At 42.4% G+C, this 17,430-nt stretch overlaps 2 protein-coding genes across 6 annotated transcripts; both read right to left on the reverse strand.

Moving 5' to 3' along the window:
* Nucleotides 1-6,128, reverse strand: tal1 (T-cell acute lymphocytic leukemia 1). Of its 3 annotated transcripts, none has more exons than XM_085439953.1 (4): nucleotides 5,853-6,128; nucleotides 3,953-4,528; nucleotides 3,502-3,620; nucleotides 1-2,585 (listed from the first exon to the last, which is right to left on the reverse strand). In XM_085439953.1, exons 2-4 carry the CDS (start codon nucleotides 4,489-4,491, stop codon nucleotides 2,056-2,058), a joined length of 1,188 nt encoding a protein of 395 aa, XP_085296079.1. In that variant the 5' UTR covers nucleotides 4,492-4,528; nucleotides 5,853-6,128; the 3' UTR covers nucleotides 1-2,055. The 3 variants fall into 3 exon arrangements, with proteins under 3 accessions (XP_085296079.1, XP_085296078.1, XP_085296080.1); XM_085439952.1 differs by having other exon boundaries at nucleotides 3,953-4,620; XM_085439954.1 differs by having other exon boundaries at nucleotides 3,532-3,620; nucleotides 3,953-4,620; nucleotides 5,853-6,127.
* Nucleotides 6,129-7,440: 1,312 nt separating this feature from the next.
* On the reverse strand, nucleotides 7,441-17,177 carry LOC146687761 (uncharacterized). Of its 3 annotated transcripts, none has more exons than XM_085439945.1 (10): nucleotides 16,706-17,177; nucleotides 14,940-16,186; nucleotides 13,588-13,660; nucleotides 12,457-12,609; nucleotides 10,546-11,720; nucleotides 9,936-10,083; nucleotides 9,333-9,552; nucleotides 8,827-8,939; nucleotides 8,531-8,721; nucleotides 7,441-8,392 (listed from the first exon to the last, which is right to left on the reverse strand). In XM_085439945.1, the coding sequence occupies exons 2-10, from the start codon at nucleotides 16,150-16,152 to the stop codon at nucleotides 8,199-8,201; spliced, it is 3,480 nt and encodes a 1,159-aa protein (XP_085296071.1). In that variant the 5' UTR covers nucleotides 16,153-16,186; nucleotides 16,706-17,177; the 3' UTR covers nucleotides 7,441-8,198. The 3 variants fall into 3 exon arrangements, with proteins under 3 accessions (XP_085296071.1, XP_085296069.1, XP_085296070.1); XM_085439943.1 differs by having other exon boundaries at nucleotides 14,940-16,390; XM_085439944.1 differs by lacking the exon at nucleotides 16,706-17,177 and having other exon boundaries at nucleotides 14,940-16,675.
* Between the last annotated feature and the right edge of the window lie 253 nt (nucleotides 17,178-17,430).

The following is a 17,430-nucleotide window of genomic DNA, read 5'->3' on the forward strand; positions in this document are numbered from 1 at the left end:
GTTTGTTTTATTCATTTTTTTAATATAAAATTCATCAATTTAACATTGGATATATTTATAGATACAGCTATAATACAACAAATATGTCATTACCAAACGTACAATGTCCCTTTACTGCAATTCATAAAATACCATAGTTACCAAAGGTACCAATATAGGCTACTAGGTCCTGCTGAAAAAGCAACAACAGTGAGCAATACATAAGTGTCTTTGTCAGAAAACTGCTGGTGTTCTTATGATATTAACACTGTGTGGTGATGGTGTGCATGTGTCTGTTTGCACGTGTGTGCGATCCAGATATTAGTCACGTTGCGGGGCCCTAAATCTGTTTATACACTCAGATTATTGGCATTTCCTTTCCTTAAGAGAACAAAAGGCACATCTCCATTAAGTGCATCATTAACTTCTAAAATGAAGACAAGTTTCAAAGGAGAGTCAGGGTTAAGGTTGGAGAAGCTGGAACTGCTGTTAAGGTTAGAATCGGCTTCCCGGATGGCTGTCACGATCTGAGACCGCTTCAGTATACGACTGCTGTGCTTAGAAGAATTTGCAATATCATTAGTTGTGCAAGATGTTTAAATTTGACATGACAATAATAGTAATGTCATATTAATTCATCTTTAATTCTGATTATTGTGTTTTTGTTTCCTTTTTCTTCAATGAATTGCACTCAAAATACTAGCGGAGAGAATCTGAAACCACATCTGTACAAAAGTGTACAAAATAAGAACAATTACATAAAGCAGTATCGTATGCGTATCAACAGTAAGCTATCAGTGGTCAACACCAAGATGTGGTGACACAGCCCGTCTCCGGGAAATCAGTGTAAGTCATTTTCATATACTCTTAAGTCATGGATGTGCAACTTTGTGCGTGTGTGTGTGTGCGCGCGTGTTTTAATGTGTCGTCTGTACATGTAAGTGTAGAATATGGCAATGAAGGGATTTATTTGTGTACCTTACTAAACTACAACTGATTTACAGTTAAAAAAAAAAACCCCAAACAAACAAAACAAAACACTGCAACATTCATATAAAAAAGGACTGCATGAGTCATGTCGTGATTTCATTTGACCCACACTTTGTACACTGCATGTCTTGTACCTCCACAGCAATTTCAAATAGATATATTCATTCCAGGCAGTGTGATTGTTTTCTGCTGTCTGCTGACACATTTGGTGACATTTTCTCATCACCAAAGTGTAACAGAAGTCAATTGTACCACAATTGATGTACTTATACGTTCAGTCGCTTGCTTTACTTCTTTTTTCTTTCCTTTTTTTTTTAGTTCATCTAATTTCTCCTCCTTCTTGTCATCCTGTCTCCTAAAAGACAATTTTGCTAGTAAACCCACTGACAAACACACTATGGTACATCTTAATCCACATGACTTGAATTTGAGTCACTATTATTACATTGTGCAGTGGAAATATATATGCTATTTACAATGCATACGAATCGCATGGGTACAATTAGGGTCCACTCAGTGTTTTTATGGCCTCAGAGTGAGGCAAATTTTCCTTTGTGTCTTTAAATTAAAACACCGAACTTGTCGAGGATAAATCTCCTGGTGTGCTTGTTACTTTCGGCGCCGTGCAAGCAAGGTGGATCAATTCCAGTGGCATCATATTGTAATTAATAGTGTCATCAGTGAAACATTGATCCTCTGAATAAAACGCTTGTCGTTTGAGTGACGATTGCCTGATTATTATTAGTTTTTGTTTCTTTGCTCTTTCTTTCATATATTGGGGTGTTTTCTATTGTGTAAGGATATCCAGTCTTTGGCGCTTTCAAAGCACTGAAATCCGCAGGTCTATCAAAGACATGAGACATGCAGAATTTACAAGTCTTAAATTCATCAAACTGTTCAGCGTGGAGACGAGAACACGCTCGTCGTCCATTTTGGACAGCACTATCTCAATATGCGGAGCTTAATTCTCCTTTCTACACTGATGACTCAAAAATTACAGGGTCTGAGTGTGTCCGCCTCGTTTTTCTTTTTTTAGTTCCTCCATTTCACTCTCAGGTGCTGTGTTGTTGTTTGTTGGCGTCAGCATCATCGGCGACTGGAGTTATCTAACGGGCGTCCATTGCGCCTCAGATCCCTAGTAGCTAGATGAAGTGGGGGTCCGCGAGATGTTGCTAGAGTCCTTGGAGCTGGAGGCGAGTCCTGGTCCTCCATGAAGCTTTCAGGACTGCCTTCAGCATCGCCATCAGGTAGGCTTCCGCAGCTGGAGCCTGGCGACATTGTCTCCAAAAGATCATCCCTGGCTAAGCCCACTACTGTGTCCTGGTGCGGTTCACCCTGAGGGCCCCCCTCGTGGGCGGCAACCCCAACCAACAGCCCTGTGTCCCCATCAGTTGTGCTGCCAACATTCCTCCCACCATCCTGATCCTCGAGGAGGTTGGAGAGGAAACTGATGTACTTCATAGCGAGCCGCAGTATCTCGTTTTTACTCAGCTTCTTGTCGGGAGGGTGGGTGGGAATGAGTTTACGAAGCTCTGCAAATGCCCCATTTACATTCTGCTGCCGCCAACGTTCACGACTGTTTGTGAAGATGCGACGTACAATCTTTGGCTGGCCAGCTAGCAGAATGGAAAGAAGGAGAAAAAGACAAGAAAAGGGGAGAGTAAGGAGACAAGGCACCAACACATTTGCAAAAAAACCAATGAAATGCAGAGCTGAAGCAGAAAATATGGTTTGTAAAACAATAAATCAACAGAAGCGCAAAAGTAAGAGTGGGAGAAGAAGCAGCAGGAGATGCACAACATTTATTTGCGAGAAAGTACAGGATGAAAATAACAAACTTCAACAAATTCTAAAGCAGTAACTTTTAAAATTGTCCTCCGTATATGGCCACAGATTTTTTTTAGCTGATGGATCAGATGTGTGCCATATGTGATACAAGTGAAATGGTTGGTGTGGCATGCCAATCTCCTTAAAGGTTGTCAGGGAGCATGTGTGCTCCCTATTTGACATTCTAAATATTTTTTATTTAGTTAGTCATAGTAAAATGCTTCACTGCAGGTAGTCACATCCTCTCACCCTTCAACAATGGTGTCTTCTAAGCTATTGTTGCCCTTGGAACACACCCAGTCTATCTTAATCCTTCAGCCCACTCTGCAGTAAAACCTTGGCATGGAGGCAGGAGCACCCCCATCCTCCACCCCTGTACATGGCAGTGAGTGGGCAGCAGTGGAAAGGATGTTTCAAATGAAATGAACCCCAAATCCGCCTGAAAAGGGTTTACTTTAATGGCATGCAGGTACATGTATTTGACATTCAGATTAGCATTTATTTAGCCCCGTGAATTATGATGCATTTATTCTTCATGGGTGAAGCCCTTTCTGAATTTTCCTTTGGCAAGGCATCTTCTGCGAGACTCAGATTAGGTACGGTATAGCTCCATGTCAGTGAATGAATGACAATGGTGATGGAGAAGGGACGTTTGGGGGGGGGACTAAACTGGCAGAAGGAGGACACGGCAGAAGTGCATCTTACCATACTTATAAAGATCTAAAATGCGCCTACCCTCGTCGAGTTCAACCTCATAAGGCGCCGGGCGGCGCTTTACCCTGTTGCTGGGGTACATGCTGTACTGCTCCGACTCTCCTCCGAGACTATGTCAACAGAAAGGAGACAAAAGGTGCACAGGTACATTAGGTCACATGAATTCCACTGTACACAGTTTCCTTCATTGCTTCTAAAAGATCTTAATGCTCTCCACTCATTGCAGCAGGACACACACACACACAAACACACACACATCTGTCACATATGCACATGCTCAATAATGTAAACATAACGTAACCTCAGTAATACAAAAAGCATCTTGTCCCCTATCCTTTTACAGAAAGGCATAATTGTGTCTAATAACCATCAAACTTTCTATGTGCATTCATGAAACTGTATGTTTTTTGTTTTGATTCCCCCCCCTTCCTTCAGCCTTTACCTGTTGATGGCGGCGAGAGGCTGTGCCAGGTTGTAGAGCATCGCCCGCGCTGGGACAGGGAACGCGTTTGGGCTCAGTTGGACCATTCGAGCGTCGTCTCGTTGCGGCGGCGGCAGCGGCAGCGGTGGAGGTCTGCGAAGTTCCGTGATCGGCACCAAATGGCTCTCAGTCCTCTGTTGCACCGCTTTTATAGCGTCCCTCCTGGAGAGCTCGATCACCGGCACTTCCCTTTTCAGGTCAAGGGCGTTGTGAGAGGCAGTTTCCTTGGCAACGCCGTTGATGATGATGCTGATGCTGGTCCCGTTGTTCGAGTTCTGCAGAGGAACGTCATCCGTCTCCTCAACCCCCTTGAAGCTCCCTCCCCTCTCCTCCTCCTCATCCTCCTCCTCTTCTTCCTCCTCCCCCTCCTCTCTCCTCGGCTCCCCGTCCTCCTTGCATCCGTTCTGTCTGGAGATGATGGCGGAGTCCTCCTGTTTATTAGGACCGGACCCTGCATCGGGACTTTCGGGACAAAGCTCCTGTTGCCGCTTTTCCATCATTTTTATGCCGTCACCACTCGCTAGAGTCCACTACGTCCTAAATGAGATTTCCCTCGATTAATCCATAGTTCAGTGCATCGTTTGTGGCAAAATGTCAGATATAACCACGCATTTGCTGTCCACGCAAGCCTAAAGAAAATTAACAATAAAACATCATCACCGAGCTATTATCCTGGCTCGTATCCTTATTCAAAGTACTGTTCTTAAACTGTAAATGATATGAATACTGTAAAGCTTAAATTAGCAAATTGAATGAGCAATTAGATGACCCCCCTCAGGTGACACATTTTATTCGACATTTTTCAAACTGAATAAGAAAAGGCCAAAGATTTTCCTGTGATATTGTTCCATGACAAAGAAATAACTCGGCACTCTATGACCATCACATTCAAACATCTCGCAGTTTTCCAGGATCAAACCATTATTTCTCAAACTATCCAAGGTGAGAGTGTTTTCAAGCTAAATAGAAACACGATGAATTCTTTTCAGGGCTCACTGGATTTTATTTTGTTTGAAATTTCCACGGTTGATTATTTTGTCACCATTTAATTTACAGCTGCAGGTGTAACCCGTTATTGTATTTATTTTATTAGGAGTCTTGTCTGCTCCTGTTTGTTTTATTGCTATTATGAAGCTCTTATCAAACGCTTGCATGGCCTTCACTGCTACAGTTAAGGCGTTACGCCTATATCTTACAGGGACGTTAGATGTCCGCGTTAATTATAAGATCGGAAATTAGAAGCATCATTTTCGCTACTGTTAAATGTAAAACTATCGTGGAGGAAAGCTGTGGATGCGAGGACTAAAAGGAAGGTTGATAATGACCACTATTCGTCGAAGTTAAAAAAATAAGAAAAATAAAAATCCACCTTTCTGCTTTTCCTTCCTCCCCTTGCAAATGAAAAATAATAGTCCAAAAAATGCTCGAACGTGATCGTTTTCACGCGCAAAGAATTAATAGCAGGTTGTCTAATTTTTTTTTTTGCTTTATCGAGGGTAAGGCCATATTAGTGCTGGTGTTAACACCGAAAATCAGGAGTTTCCCACAATGACCAGTTTCAGGTGTTTCAGACGTAACTCATTTGATAAATTTCCTGGAAATGTTTTTCCTTTTAAACGAACGGCAGACGGAGAATTAAAAAAGAAAACGCACCATAATTTCTGGGAATTCTCCAGCAGGCCTCGCATCCGTTATTTCATGCCGTAGACTCCAACCATCCGATCGGACAATAGCAGAAAATATAGGCTAAAAATGTCGCTCATTACAGCAATAAAACCAAGACGAACGCGCTCAAATTACCGCGTACAGAGCGAAAAATGCGCTGGTTTAAATGAAGAGATGTGTTTTGGGGGGGACTTACCGTTCCAGCCGTGTTGTTGATGTTACTGTGTAAGTGGAGCCATTTTGTGAGTGGGTCATCCATGTCTGAGGTTTTTCTTTTTTTTTCTCTCTCTACCAGTTGTGGAGTAGTGTGTGTATGTGTGTGCGTGTGCATATGTGTGTATGCGTATGTGTGTAGCTGAGTTATTCCTCGCCGCATCCAGTGCGCTCCCTCAGTATGGGGAGCGGAACACAGGCCGCAATGTGGCCGAGTGAGATAAGCGCACGGCAGCGGCCTCTTCATTCCCGATAAGCCCCTAAACCCATTATTTATGAAATGATTCATTATTATTTGGCTGTCGTGGGCTATATAGTCTTGTGGAGGGCAAAGCATTTAAAAAAAAAAAAGCAAACAGGCACATCGCAACGGCCTGTATCAACGTGAGGTGGTGTAGTGTAGCCTGAGCTACAGTTGAGGTGTTTTAATTTTAATTTTTTTTTTTTTTACGCAATAAACAAAAGCTCAGGTTAAGCTTTTGACCTATTTATATTTTCAACAAAGGTTTTTTTTCCCGCTAAGCTCATTTATCCTGCAATAAGATAACTGATAATAACAGAGGGCCCTCTACCTTTTTTCTTTTTGTATTATTTATATTATTTTATTTTTTTGTTCAGTTTATTCTGCCCATTAATCCATATCCATTTCTGCGCCCCGAGGATGAATGCGCCACTGATACAATGGGCTGGTAAAAATGAGGTGGTCTAATCATTTTGACACTATTAATTGATATTTCTTTATCGATAAACACGTTCATAATAAAATGTGCTTTGTGTGTGTGTGTGTGTGTGTGTGTGTGTGTGTGTGTGTGTGTGTGTGTGTGTGTGCCATTGGAAATGTTGGGGATGGGGCCGGCGGTTCCCCCGGGTCCGTGGGGAGTCGTGGCTCGGGGAGATAAAAGCGGATCGGCTTCTGGTCACATCAGATAAACGAGCAGAGCATCAACGGTGACATGCTATCAGAGTACATTCAGTAGAGCATAAATGGTGGCAGGTACATCCTAATAACGGATTTTTAACACATTTCAAAACACTTTGCGAAAGTAGAAAATAAGCGCATTTAACCAAATGAGCAGGATGATTGAAGCGATAGATAGATAGATAGATAGATAGATAGATAGATAGATAGATAGATAGATAGATAGATAGATAGATAGATAGATAGATAGATAGATAGATAGATAGATAGATAGATAGATAGATAGATAGATAGCGTTTCCATGGTGAATTAATGATTTAAAGATCGAACTCCACACTGAGTCACGACCCTATAGCAGGTCTGTTGAAGCAGAAGTCACGACCGTGATCCTACATCCTGTTCTGTGCCTGAAACAATTCCCTTTCATGTGCTTATTTTCATAATCTTCCGCTGAAACGTCACTCTTCTGCGTAAAAATGCGACAAACAGTCATTAATCGAGAAACTAAATTAATGCACGTGACTGGAAACTTTAAATAAAACATATAATACGCCATAACAGAGTAAGCATTTCTAAGTGTGCGATTTAGTTGTGGAATGAATGTGAATGATTAATTAATTTGTTAAATTAAAGGATAAACATTTCGACAAAATAAATCTCTATATTATTTTATTTAGAAGCAAAACGGCACCCGGTTCATAAAAGAGTACTTGATACAACACAAGCAAAATGAAGAGACCATACAGAGCCCCAGGGAAATATGATGCCCTGAAGAAAAAAACAAACAAACCCAAAATGAGATAATTTTTTTTTCTTTCTTTACACACCAGCTCAAGGGTCTATTGATCAAGCATGTGCCACACCCCTACAGATAATCAATTATTTGACCAATAAATAAATAAATAAATAAATAAGCAACAGTACTTAAAAATATATATCTGTATACAATTTCAAATAAGTGACAAAATACAATTCCAATCACTAACCATTTGAGATCTCGTGCTCTGTGTGACATAAAGAGCAAAATGAATCACAAGAAAAATTCACGACAACTAAAAAAGAAGAAGAAAATAAATCATTTTACAAATTGAAATTGCATTAGGTTTGAATTTTTCTTAACTTTCAAATACATTAAACTTTTCTAACTTGCCTACTCTGTGTACGGTTGGATTTGTATGTAATGTGCTTTAGTTTCTATTGCAATCCTTTGTGATGTCACATAATTAAACGTTGATTTGCACTATGAGAAAAGAAGCCCTCACCCTGTTTTTCCATCTACGCATTTGCAAGTGTGCTGCACTGACTACAGCACGTCTACCATTTGTTGCAGTCAGTCCGCAGTGTTTGTAGCAGTCAGTTACTCTGCGTGTCTCCAGGAGAAGTGGCTGTGTGCCATGCCTGTCCTGTCAATCAGCGCTGATTGCGTCGGGCGGGCATGATTCGAAGGGAAGCAGTGCTTTCCCTGGTCATGAGGCGCGTCACCTGGTCTAAAGTGAGTCCGGCCACTGCTTCTCCATTCACCTGCAGAATTTCGTCACCGATGCCAAGGAGGCCTACGTACGGGCCTTCTCCGCTGCCATCACCCACTTTTTCAACATATACACCTGCACAAAGGAGAAAAAAGAGAAGAGAAGAAAGATGAATAGAAAGAAATGAGTTAGAAGTAAATGTGTCTTTGGGTTCATAGAATTTCTACTCTTTTTATTATTACAAAAAATGAAATTGAAAATGTAAAAACATACCTGTGTCTGGTCGACCTTTGCCCCTTGAAATAACAAAACCATAAGGACCGTTTGGGGGTTTGATGAGCTCCAGGAGGATACTCCCATCAGGGAAAGCCTGAGTGGCCCGGCCCACCGGACGTGCGATTCTAGAGGGAAGTACATCTTCAACGCTCAAGGCCCTGTGAAGCTCAAGCTGAGGGCTGTCAGGGCTGAGGAAGCAGAAATTCATTATTTCAATAAGAGTGTGAGAATTTATATAAGTCATCTTCATCACTCAGTTCTTCTGCTTGGTTTTGTTTGCCACAGTCACCTACCTGAGTGCCAGGCCGTATGGTATTTGCACCTCCCCAAGTATGGTTGAACGCTCTGTTCTTCTCTCTAAACTCTGCACAGAGGAGGCTTTACGCAGCTGGGCCAGTGGCAGCACCTAGTGGCAAATGAATGGCACTGTAATAAACTGATTTTATTTCTTTTCACCAAACCAGCTTCCAGAACCATAATATTTTGCCTTTATTACACCTATAAAAATATGGTCTGCTTGGCAGCACACACACACATACAAAAAAAGGATTAATTCCACTAGTGTATTCCTGAAACTGCAGAGAAGGCAGCAGACCTGTACAAAGTAGAAACTTTGGCTGGTCCACTGTTGAAATGAACTTTGTACAGGTATGTGAGGAAAATGACATTACTTTTTACCTTCTGCCTGTATGAGGTTAAATTTGTATACATTTATTGTGGCCAATCATGATGTTAAAAACATGAGATAAAGGAGCGCAGCAGTCAACAACACAACAAAACATTTAGACCTCTTGCTCACCGTATTCAGCGTCTGCAGGGAGGGTGTCCTCTGTATGCGGATAGTGGGCTGCGGTCTCCGTGTTGGGCTTGGTGATGCTGAGCTCGCCCGGGGGGCAGTGGGTATACTGAGCTGTTCCATACTACTGGAGCGACCTCCTTTCACAAGCCTACCGACACTGTTCAGGCCAATGGAGGAAAAGAAGCGACGTAGGAAGAGCTTTGGACGCCCATCCAGCTTTCTGTAAAAAGAAAATTGTGATTTTTCTTTTAAATTAGACCTTAGCACAGACTTTAAATATATTGATCTAGACACTGTTGCATCACAGTGTGAACTACACACACACTGAGAATTGTTATTATGGACTGAGATTATTTTTAAGAGCTGTGAAAACAATTTTATAAGTGTCTTCCTTCTGTAAAGGATCGTAATGACTACAGCTATATACTGTATTACCAAAAGAGGGCAGGATTGCTCTGGTATTGAAAGAAGCTTTCTAACAACAAGAACAACAGCCTGTCTGCTGAATAGGGTTTTAATCTACTAACTGCTGCACAACAGTGTTGGTGGGGGCAAGGGATTTATTGTCTAAGCTATGGCAAGAACATTGTTATCTTGGCTTACCTAGACCCATCACAGTTTTCCTCCCACAGGGCCTCAGCTTTCAGATGTTCAGCCCTCAATAGCTCTGCTCTGAGGTCCTCAGCCCGAGACATACCCAGGCCACGTATTGCACGGCACTCTGAACCAGAACCAGAATCCCCACTTAAGCCTACAAAAGGAAAAGAGTACATAATTAAATGTCAGTATTATCCTGATCTTTGCTGAAAGTAAACTTCTAACTGCTCTTTTCCACACTACAACATTTATCTATTAGTGCACACAAGTAAAGTTTATAGGTAGCTACAGTTCACTTCAGAAACACAACCAAAAAGGCTTCTTTATACTTCCACTTGTCTGCAGTTCAGACAGACATATTGTACTTTTTCATCAACATTTATTAGGTAGTCAGAGTAACATTTACTTTGTAGCTCATGCCTTTTTCATTTCCTTCTCATTACTTTATTAAGGCTTCATTATAAAGTTAAATATCCCTAAGAATAGAAATTACTCAGAGTTAGTTTCTTGCTTAGTTGCAACATAGGACCATGACTACATTTAAAACATTAATGATAAACGAATAGTATGTGTAATCGTATAATGCTGCTTTATGTACATTACTGTTGCCACTCACCTGCACCATCTGGAGTGGCATCCCAGAGTTCAGAGGCTGGCAGGTCTGTGGCTAGTCTGGCTGGGGAGTACCTCAGAGTAGAGGGTCTGATGCAGGACACTGGGCTGCTACTAGCAGGCACCCCTGGGGTTAAAGATGCTGGAGACTCCCTCCTTGTGTCTGGAGAATCCAGCAGAGATTGAGCTCCACCCTCTCCTCCCTGATTTGAGGTCATCTGGAACTGAACCGTGGACTGACCAGCAGCAGAGCGATTTCTTGAGCTTGACTTGAGAGCTGACTTGATAGGCAATGCAGGGGTTGGTGACTCCCTTAGTCCACCAGATGCTTCAAGCAAAGGTGGCTCCAGAGAAATGGGGCTATCAGGTGCAAATGAAACAGCTCTGCTCAGGTTGACTCTGTTACGTGGATTTGAGTTACGCCGCTGAGCCCACGACGGGCCATAAGGGCCATGACCAGACTCTAACCGACTTTCTCCTTTCCTGCTCCTTCTCCTAAGTTTCCCAAACCCTGATGACTTCCATCCTGTACTAATTTCTCTATTTTCGCCCAAAACATAAGCGCCGGCGAAGGTGACAGTAAGAGGAGCTTTAGGACGAGTGCTTGCCTCCGCTTTGTTTGGTGACACCCAGCGAGGAGCCACTTTTCCTCTTGGGTCCTCAGGGTTACCAGGCTGCTGAGGCTCAGCGTGCTTTGGATCTGGTGGCGATGAAACTGGCTGAGGTTCTCTCACCACAGAACCACATGATTCACATTTCTTCACCAGCACTATTATCTCTTTAACCACTGTTGTAGTTTCACCAACAGCAGGCTCATCCTCTTGCTTCTGTGTAGGAGGCATAGAAACACTTCTGTGGTTTCTGTTCCTCTCTGAACCGCTGCTGCTGGAATCTATATTGCTGTCTTTACTCTTGAACCTGGGTGTCCCGGGCCTGCCACGCTGTCTCACTCTGTCCAAGTAGCGAGACTCTGCTTCTTTTTCTGATTCATCCTCAAAGCGTACACGGGTGGGTGAGCAACCGTACCTTCTGCTTCGACCTACTTGGTCGCTGGGTGAAGTGTCTCTCTGACTGGGGACAAGGAGGGGACCAGATGAGACTTGAGCTGGGAGCTCTTCTTTGGTTTGAACAGCTTTTTGTGCTGTTGTTGGACTGGGAGATTCAACTTGCTGTTTCCTCCTGTAAAAAATGACAGAGGTGTGGGTATTGGAGACAAGTTTAAAGCGCCAGATACTTTGTCGACTTCTCCATTTTTATGTTATTAGTTTATCAAAGTCAAATGTGAAAAATGTAGGAAAGCTGAATCCATCATCTCGGTATCAGATGGTAGCAAACATACGACTCAATAACATGTGCACCACTGGGCACATAATATCAAAATATAAGGTGCTAAAATGACATTTACATAAACTGTAATAAGACATACTGTATGTGTTACAACTTTGTCTGTCTCAGGCACCAATGACCAGGTTAGTGAAGCAGTCACGAATGTAGGGTATATTGCAAATTCTCCTAATCCTAATTTAAGTGAAAACTTCCTGCTGATTTAAAGGGATTTCTGAAACAAAACTACACAAAGTACACACTATTACATAAAAAGAATAAAAGCAAACATTTTCAAAACATTGTCAGCTTTGCTTATGTAATTACAAAGCAAAAGTCAAGTTCTAAAGCTTTAACTTGTTTTCGGTTATGCAACATTAGCTTTGCAGGAAAGGGGCAAGTGCAAAAGAAGGATAGACAAAGCACAGAAGAAGTGTTGGGAGGGAGACGTAAGGATGGGAGCAAAGTGATAAACAAACATAAGAAGTGCATAAACAGGGAAAAAAGAAGAAGCAGACACGCTCAAAGTGGGACTTTCACAGTCTCTAACCTCAATCCTACAAGCTCACACAGGCCTTTTAAGTTAACTTACACGGTGGATCTTTGATCAGAATGGGAGCGTCTGCTGGGGCGATCGGCTTTGATGTGATTGGAGCGAGCCTTGAGTCTTGCTCGCTCCAGAAGAAGCTTGGCCTGCTCGTGTCTTGGGCTTAGAGGTAGTTCATCGCTGATTACAAGAAGTGACCTGAGGAGCAATGGGAAGAGAGACAGAGAGTGGAAATTAGTACCGAACAGCAGGGAAATGGATAGAGTTTAACTCGCTAATGAGACAATCTGCCAGCATCTGTCTGAGAATGCTGGATTTTTGATAAAGTGTTCAAATTTTCAAAGCTTATTCTGTGCTGACACATATCCAGAGACATCATATTTCCCCAAAGATTGACTTAACATGGAGCCCAGCAAGCTGCGTCTTCCTAAGCTGTCTTATGTAATATCAGATAAAAAGACTGGGGCGTGGCTCTAGTGGTCAGCAGCAAAGGGGAATGTCATCCATCCATTTATCCATCCATCCATCCATCTTTATGCCCAGCAGCTAAGCTGCTCTGCATTGTGCTTCATCGTCTGTACTTCTCTTTATCCCCTGGCCCAGTGATAAAGATAGCATGATACACCAGCCACGTGGATTATCTTTGTAATCTTTGTAAGTGTGATTCATTCTCTCCTGTGTGACAAGATGAGAACATATTGTCTTTCACCAGATTACAGTTTGTTGTGTCACCACAGTATTCAAACACCAGAAAAAAGAAATCAACAAAGTTGGATCCTGTCTTTAAATATCATATGCAACTCTTTATTCTACAGTTTATAACCATGTTCAAAATAACAACCTTTACTAAAAGGATGGCTTCCAAAATTGTGCAACTGGTGAAAAAAGATAACAGTGTGCCAGGTCGACAAGTGTTGAGCGAGTATCAAACATTACACATATTTGATACTCGCTCAGTATCGCCAGTGCACTGCTTTTGACAATACTCGACATCATCTCTTCCCTGTGATTAAACCTGATTATCAAAGTGTTTGTTTGGATTGTGCACCACGCATAGTTGCCTCATTGGGTAGATTTTCTCAAGTGCAGCTGTAAAAGTGAAATTTATGAGGAGAGGATATAAATAGTCCAAAGAGATTATCTGTCACTACCCTTGCCAGGAACTACATTGCTCACCTTAAATAGGGTTCAAGTTCCTGGGCCAGAATGGCTGAGTCTGAGGCGTCCAAAACAGGATGGGCACCTGCAACTGGTATAAAAAAGGAAAAAGATATGAGCATATATAAAAGTGCAGTCAAAATTTCTTCCAGATGAAAGAAGGATTTCTTGTCTTTGTCTCTTCCTTCACCCAGACATAATGTGCTACAGCGCATTAAATTATTGTTTAATGTTCCATTTTTTTAGGACTTGCCTTGCGGCAAACACAACTGCAGAGAGAGCAGTCAGCCATGACGTGACCAACAAGAAGGACATTTGGGTATCAAAGAAATTGGGACTTGCTATGATCAAAAGGATTTTCATAAACCTTATAACATTAGGTTCAGATTACACTCAGTGGCAGTCTCGGAGGTCATCCCTAACTCATCTTTAATCTCGGACAAAAAACCCCCCAAAACAAAACAAAACACACACACGCACACATACACACACACACATACACAGATTATGTAACTGCTGAAGGATAAAAGCAGATTTCCCAGAGACAAGAGGGCAAAATCATCTCATCATCACGAACTTGCACCTGCATCTCCCGTACTGGGCATTGAAACTGAGATCTGTGCAATACCACATGATCATTGCATGGGAAAAAATATCATCTGTCATCCTACAGACATACAAAGACATCCATTAGCGCGCCGGCAGAGATAAAAAAGACAGGGACACTTCCCCCACTGCTCTATTAATAGTAACACCCGTATGCACATCTGCACATCTGACATCTGTTCAGCACTGGGAACCAGCCAGGTTACATTCTGCGTTTCAATACAACATTGTAGGTAGGCAGACTACAGCTGAATGGGGCACTTTAAATGGCTGCAACAGATGGAAATCATTCTAAGCAGACAATGTGCATAAATTATTGACAATTTTCCAGCTTTAGAAGGTTGTTAGGGGAAAAAAATCAAATGCAAAATTTAACCTTTTCTGTCCTCATCCAAAATGCTAACACGCCACAGGAGCTGATCCAGCTCATAACATTTGACTACACTTCATGAGGAAGCTAAAGTAATAGAGAAAAAAATATGACTAAGTCACAGCCTTTTATTGAAACTATATCAAGTATTGTTGTCATAAATATAGCAGCATGTGTTTTGTTGTCTTTTTTTAAATAAAGGCACGCTACTAAAAATGCTATTATTGTATAGCATAATAATACTGCAAAAGTAAAGTTATGTATTTCATGCCATGGCCAGGAGTTTCAAAACACTCTACAGCTTATTTATCAGTAAAGCATTACTAAACCCCTTCTCAGATGGCTCCATGCATTACTTTTTCGCTTTCTCTATTATTTTCCTTAATAGACCTACCGTTATAATCCACTCTGTACGTCGTTTCTTCATCATAGCCAGTGATTTCTCCTTCTTGCAGTTCTCTCACTTCCCTGTAGTGTTGTTGTCTTTCCCTTAACTTTGCATAGGCCCTCTCCTTCACCCTCAGTTTATCATCAGCGCAAAGGATTCCACTTTGTGAAGACATGCTCTCCGAGCTGTCTGAACTGCACAGTCCTTTATTGGGATCAGTCACATCTGTCTCCCTCTGCTCATACTTGTCCAGGTACCACTCCACACTACCAGAGTTTTGGATTTCAGAAGACACATCATAGTCATTCTCCAGACCTCCCACATCATTCTTGTTGCCTGCTTCAGCCAGTTTAGGCTTTCTCTGAGGCTCTGCTACTGCCTCTGTCCGAGTGTAGTCCTTTAGTGGTAATGCGGGGGGTGTATTGTGAGGGTCAACCCCATTGAGAAGCAACGTTTCTGGGCGTGCTACTCTCCAGAAGCCCTTTGGAGGGGCCCAGTGTCTTGCTGAAGGAGAAGAAGTGGAGGAAGTAAAGGACGATGCTGTAGAAGCAGAGATGTTGGAGGAGAGCACAGGTGGTGGTGGAAGAGGAGGAGGGGAAGCGGATGGGCCATCCTTGCTAGTGCTTGGGTTGTCAGACGGAAGACTCTCCAGACTGGTGCCCTCTCCAAGCCCACAAGGCTGACCCGTTGGATGACTGACCTGTCCATCATTCTTTTCTGACTGCTCCTCTTCCACTTCCTCCCCCTGCTGTACAATTTGTGCTTCAGCGGGAGGACTGTGGATCTCCAGCCTGACTTGTACCTCTACCTCCTCCTCTTCATCACTGCTGCTTAAGTCCTTTGCACCACCTGATCGCCAGGAGGGAGCAGGCAGAAACAGCTGGCCTTTCACTTTGGGTCTCTGTCTAAGGAGGACTTCAGATGAAATGTGCCCCGCTGGGTTGCTCACCAACACCTCCGTGTCAAATCTTCCTCTGTCTTTCTCCCTGTCTCTTCCCCTTGTTCTTCTCTGCGTGATCGACTTCACCTTGGTCTGCAGGGCGTGGACAGCTGAACTTTGAGCAGGGGGAGGAAGAGAAGCATTCAAAGTGGTGGTGGGTGCTGGGAAAACAGGCTCAGGAACAGGACCTGTAATGAGTCCCCAGTTTATGGGAAGCCCAGTGGGCAAAGGGGAACCGGATTTTGATTGGATATTATCAGCAGCTTTCTCTTCCTCCATTGGCTAGTCATGTACAAGAAATTCCAAAGAGATTCTGAAAATAAAGAACAAGAAAGATAAAAACCTTTCCTATTCAGGGTATTCTACATCTCTGTTACCAGATACTTTTTTCCTGTGTGCCGGGTAAGGAGATATGTAATGTGGACTCTGTCACGTTGCCTTATCCAGTGATTACTTTGCAGGGCACAGGATAATCCTTTGGAATCAGAATAAGCAACTGCTGCCTGCAACTGAGACCCTACAGGGAATAAGCAGTATTATATGTTTATGTTTGGTTGTATATATCAGAAATAATCAACCATGTTTTTCCCTGTTTGCCATTCATTAATAGAAAAACTGGAGGAAAAATCAGCTAAAGTATTTAAAATTCATTATTTACCCATAAGAAATACGCACAACAGCAGTTTTCTACAGGCTACTGTTGGTAATTATGTAAACCGCCTCCATAAAAGCAATTTTAACTCATTATTATCATTAACAAAGTAGCTTCTCATCACATTAAGAGACAGGCTGGTTTCGCTATTAGAAGGCTAACAAACATTTTTTAATGTACCTGCACTTTTGCTGAACACGGCGTACTTTGACATGCAATCCCAGCGTCGATGGTCACGAGAAAGTTGCCATAAATTCTTGGGCAACCGCACAAATTAAAGTTGCCCTCCATAATAAAAAGCTGCGCCAAGCGTGCAGTTATTGCAGCGCGCATCCTCGCTTCACCAACAGGCGAGACGAGCGACGTCCCCGTGGATGAAATAACAATGATAATAACAAGATTTCCAAACGTTTCGCCAGATTTTGAGGTTATGTTTTCACTCTCCCTCTTTCTCTGTCGCTCTACGTAGCTCCGAGCGGTGTCAGGCGCGTCAGCGGTCTCTCAATCGTGCCTGGTCTGATAATCCCCTCAGAAATCAGTGGGATTAAACAAAAATGGAATAAAAAAAATGCCTGCTTTAATTTCGCTCTTGCCTCATGAGTGGAGCTCGAGTAGAGCTCTGTGTTGCGCAAGTGCACACACACCGATTCCCTCCCCGCTGTAAAAAAAAAAAAAAAAAGAAAAAAGAAAAAAGAAAAAAAAGAATAAACCAATGAAAAAGAGAAAACATTTCTAGTAAAATGGCTTGGTGACCTCTCGCCCAAATGAGATATCCCAGACACTTTTCACTCTTTATTTCGGTGGCTCTGGTTGCAAGGAAGTGGGGTAGGCTCTGCTGCGTTTTAGGGAGCACGGGTCTAATTTTGTCTCGAAAAACAAAAGTCAGCTGATTCTTATTTGTCAAT

The sequence above is a fragment of the Copadichromis virginalis genome, linkage group LG18 (genome assembly GCF_057382275.1).
Source record: "Copadichromis virginalis isolate Kocher_CV1m ecotype Utaka linkage group LG18, C_Virginalis_male_GT1.1, whole genome shotgun sequence".
Lineage (NCBI taxonomy): Eukaryota > Metazoa > Chordata > Actinopteri > Cichliformes > Cichlidae > Copadichromis > Copadichromis virginalis.

What these genes read in the sequence shown, in the direction of transcription:
- tal1 (XM_085439953.1), bottom strand. Translation starts at nt 4,491, where the DNA reads ATGATGGAAAAGCGGCAACAGGAGCTTTGTCCCGAAAGTCCCGATGCA. An exon ending in CCTCTCGCCGCCATCAACAG is followed by an intron (nt 3,621 to 3,952) that starts GTAAAGGCTGAA and finishes CTGTTGACATAG; the next exon opens with TCTCGGAGGAGAGTCGGAGC. An exon ending in TTTAGATCTTTATAAGTATG is followed by an intron (nt 2,586 to 3,501) that starts GTAAGATGCACT and finishes CCATTCTGCTAG; the next exon opens with CTGGCCAGCCAAAGATTGTA.
- LOC146687761 (XM_085439945.1), bottom strand. Translation starts at nt 16,152, where the DNA reads ATGGAGGAAGAGAAAGCTGCTGATAATATCCAATCAAAATCCGGTTCC. An exon ending in CCATACGGCCTGGCACTCAG is followed by an intron (nt 8,722 to 8,826) that starts GTAGGTGACTGT and finishes CTGCTTCCTCAG; the next exon opens with CCCTGACAGCCCTCAGCTTG. An exon ending in CAAAGGTCGACCAGACACAG is followed by an intron (nt 8,393 to 8,530) that starts GTATGTTTTTAC and finishes TCCTTTGTGCAG; the next exon opens with GTGTATATGTTGAAAAAGTG.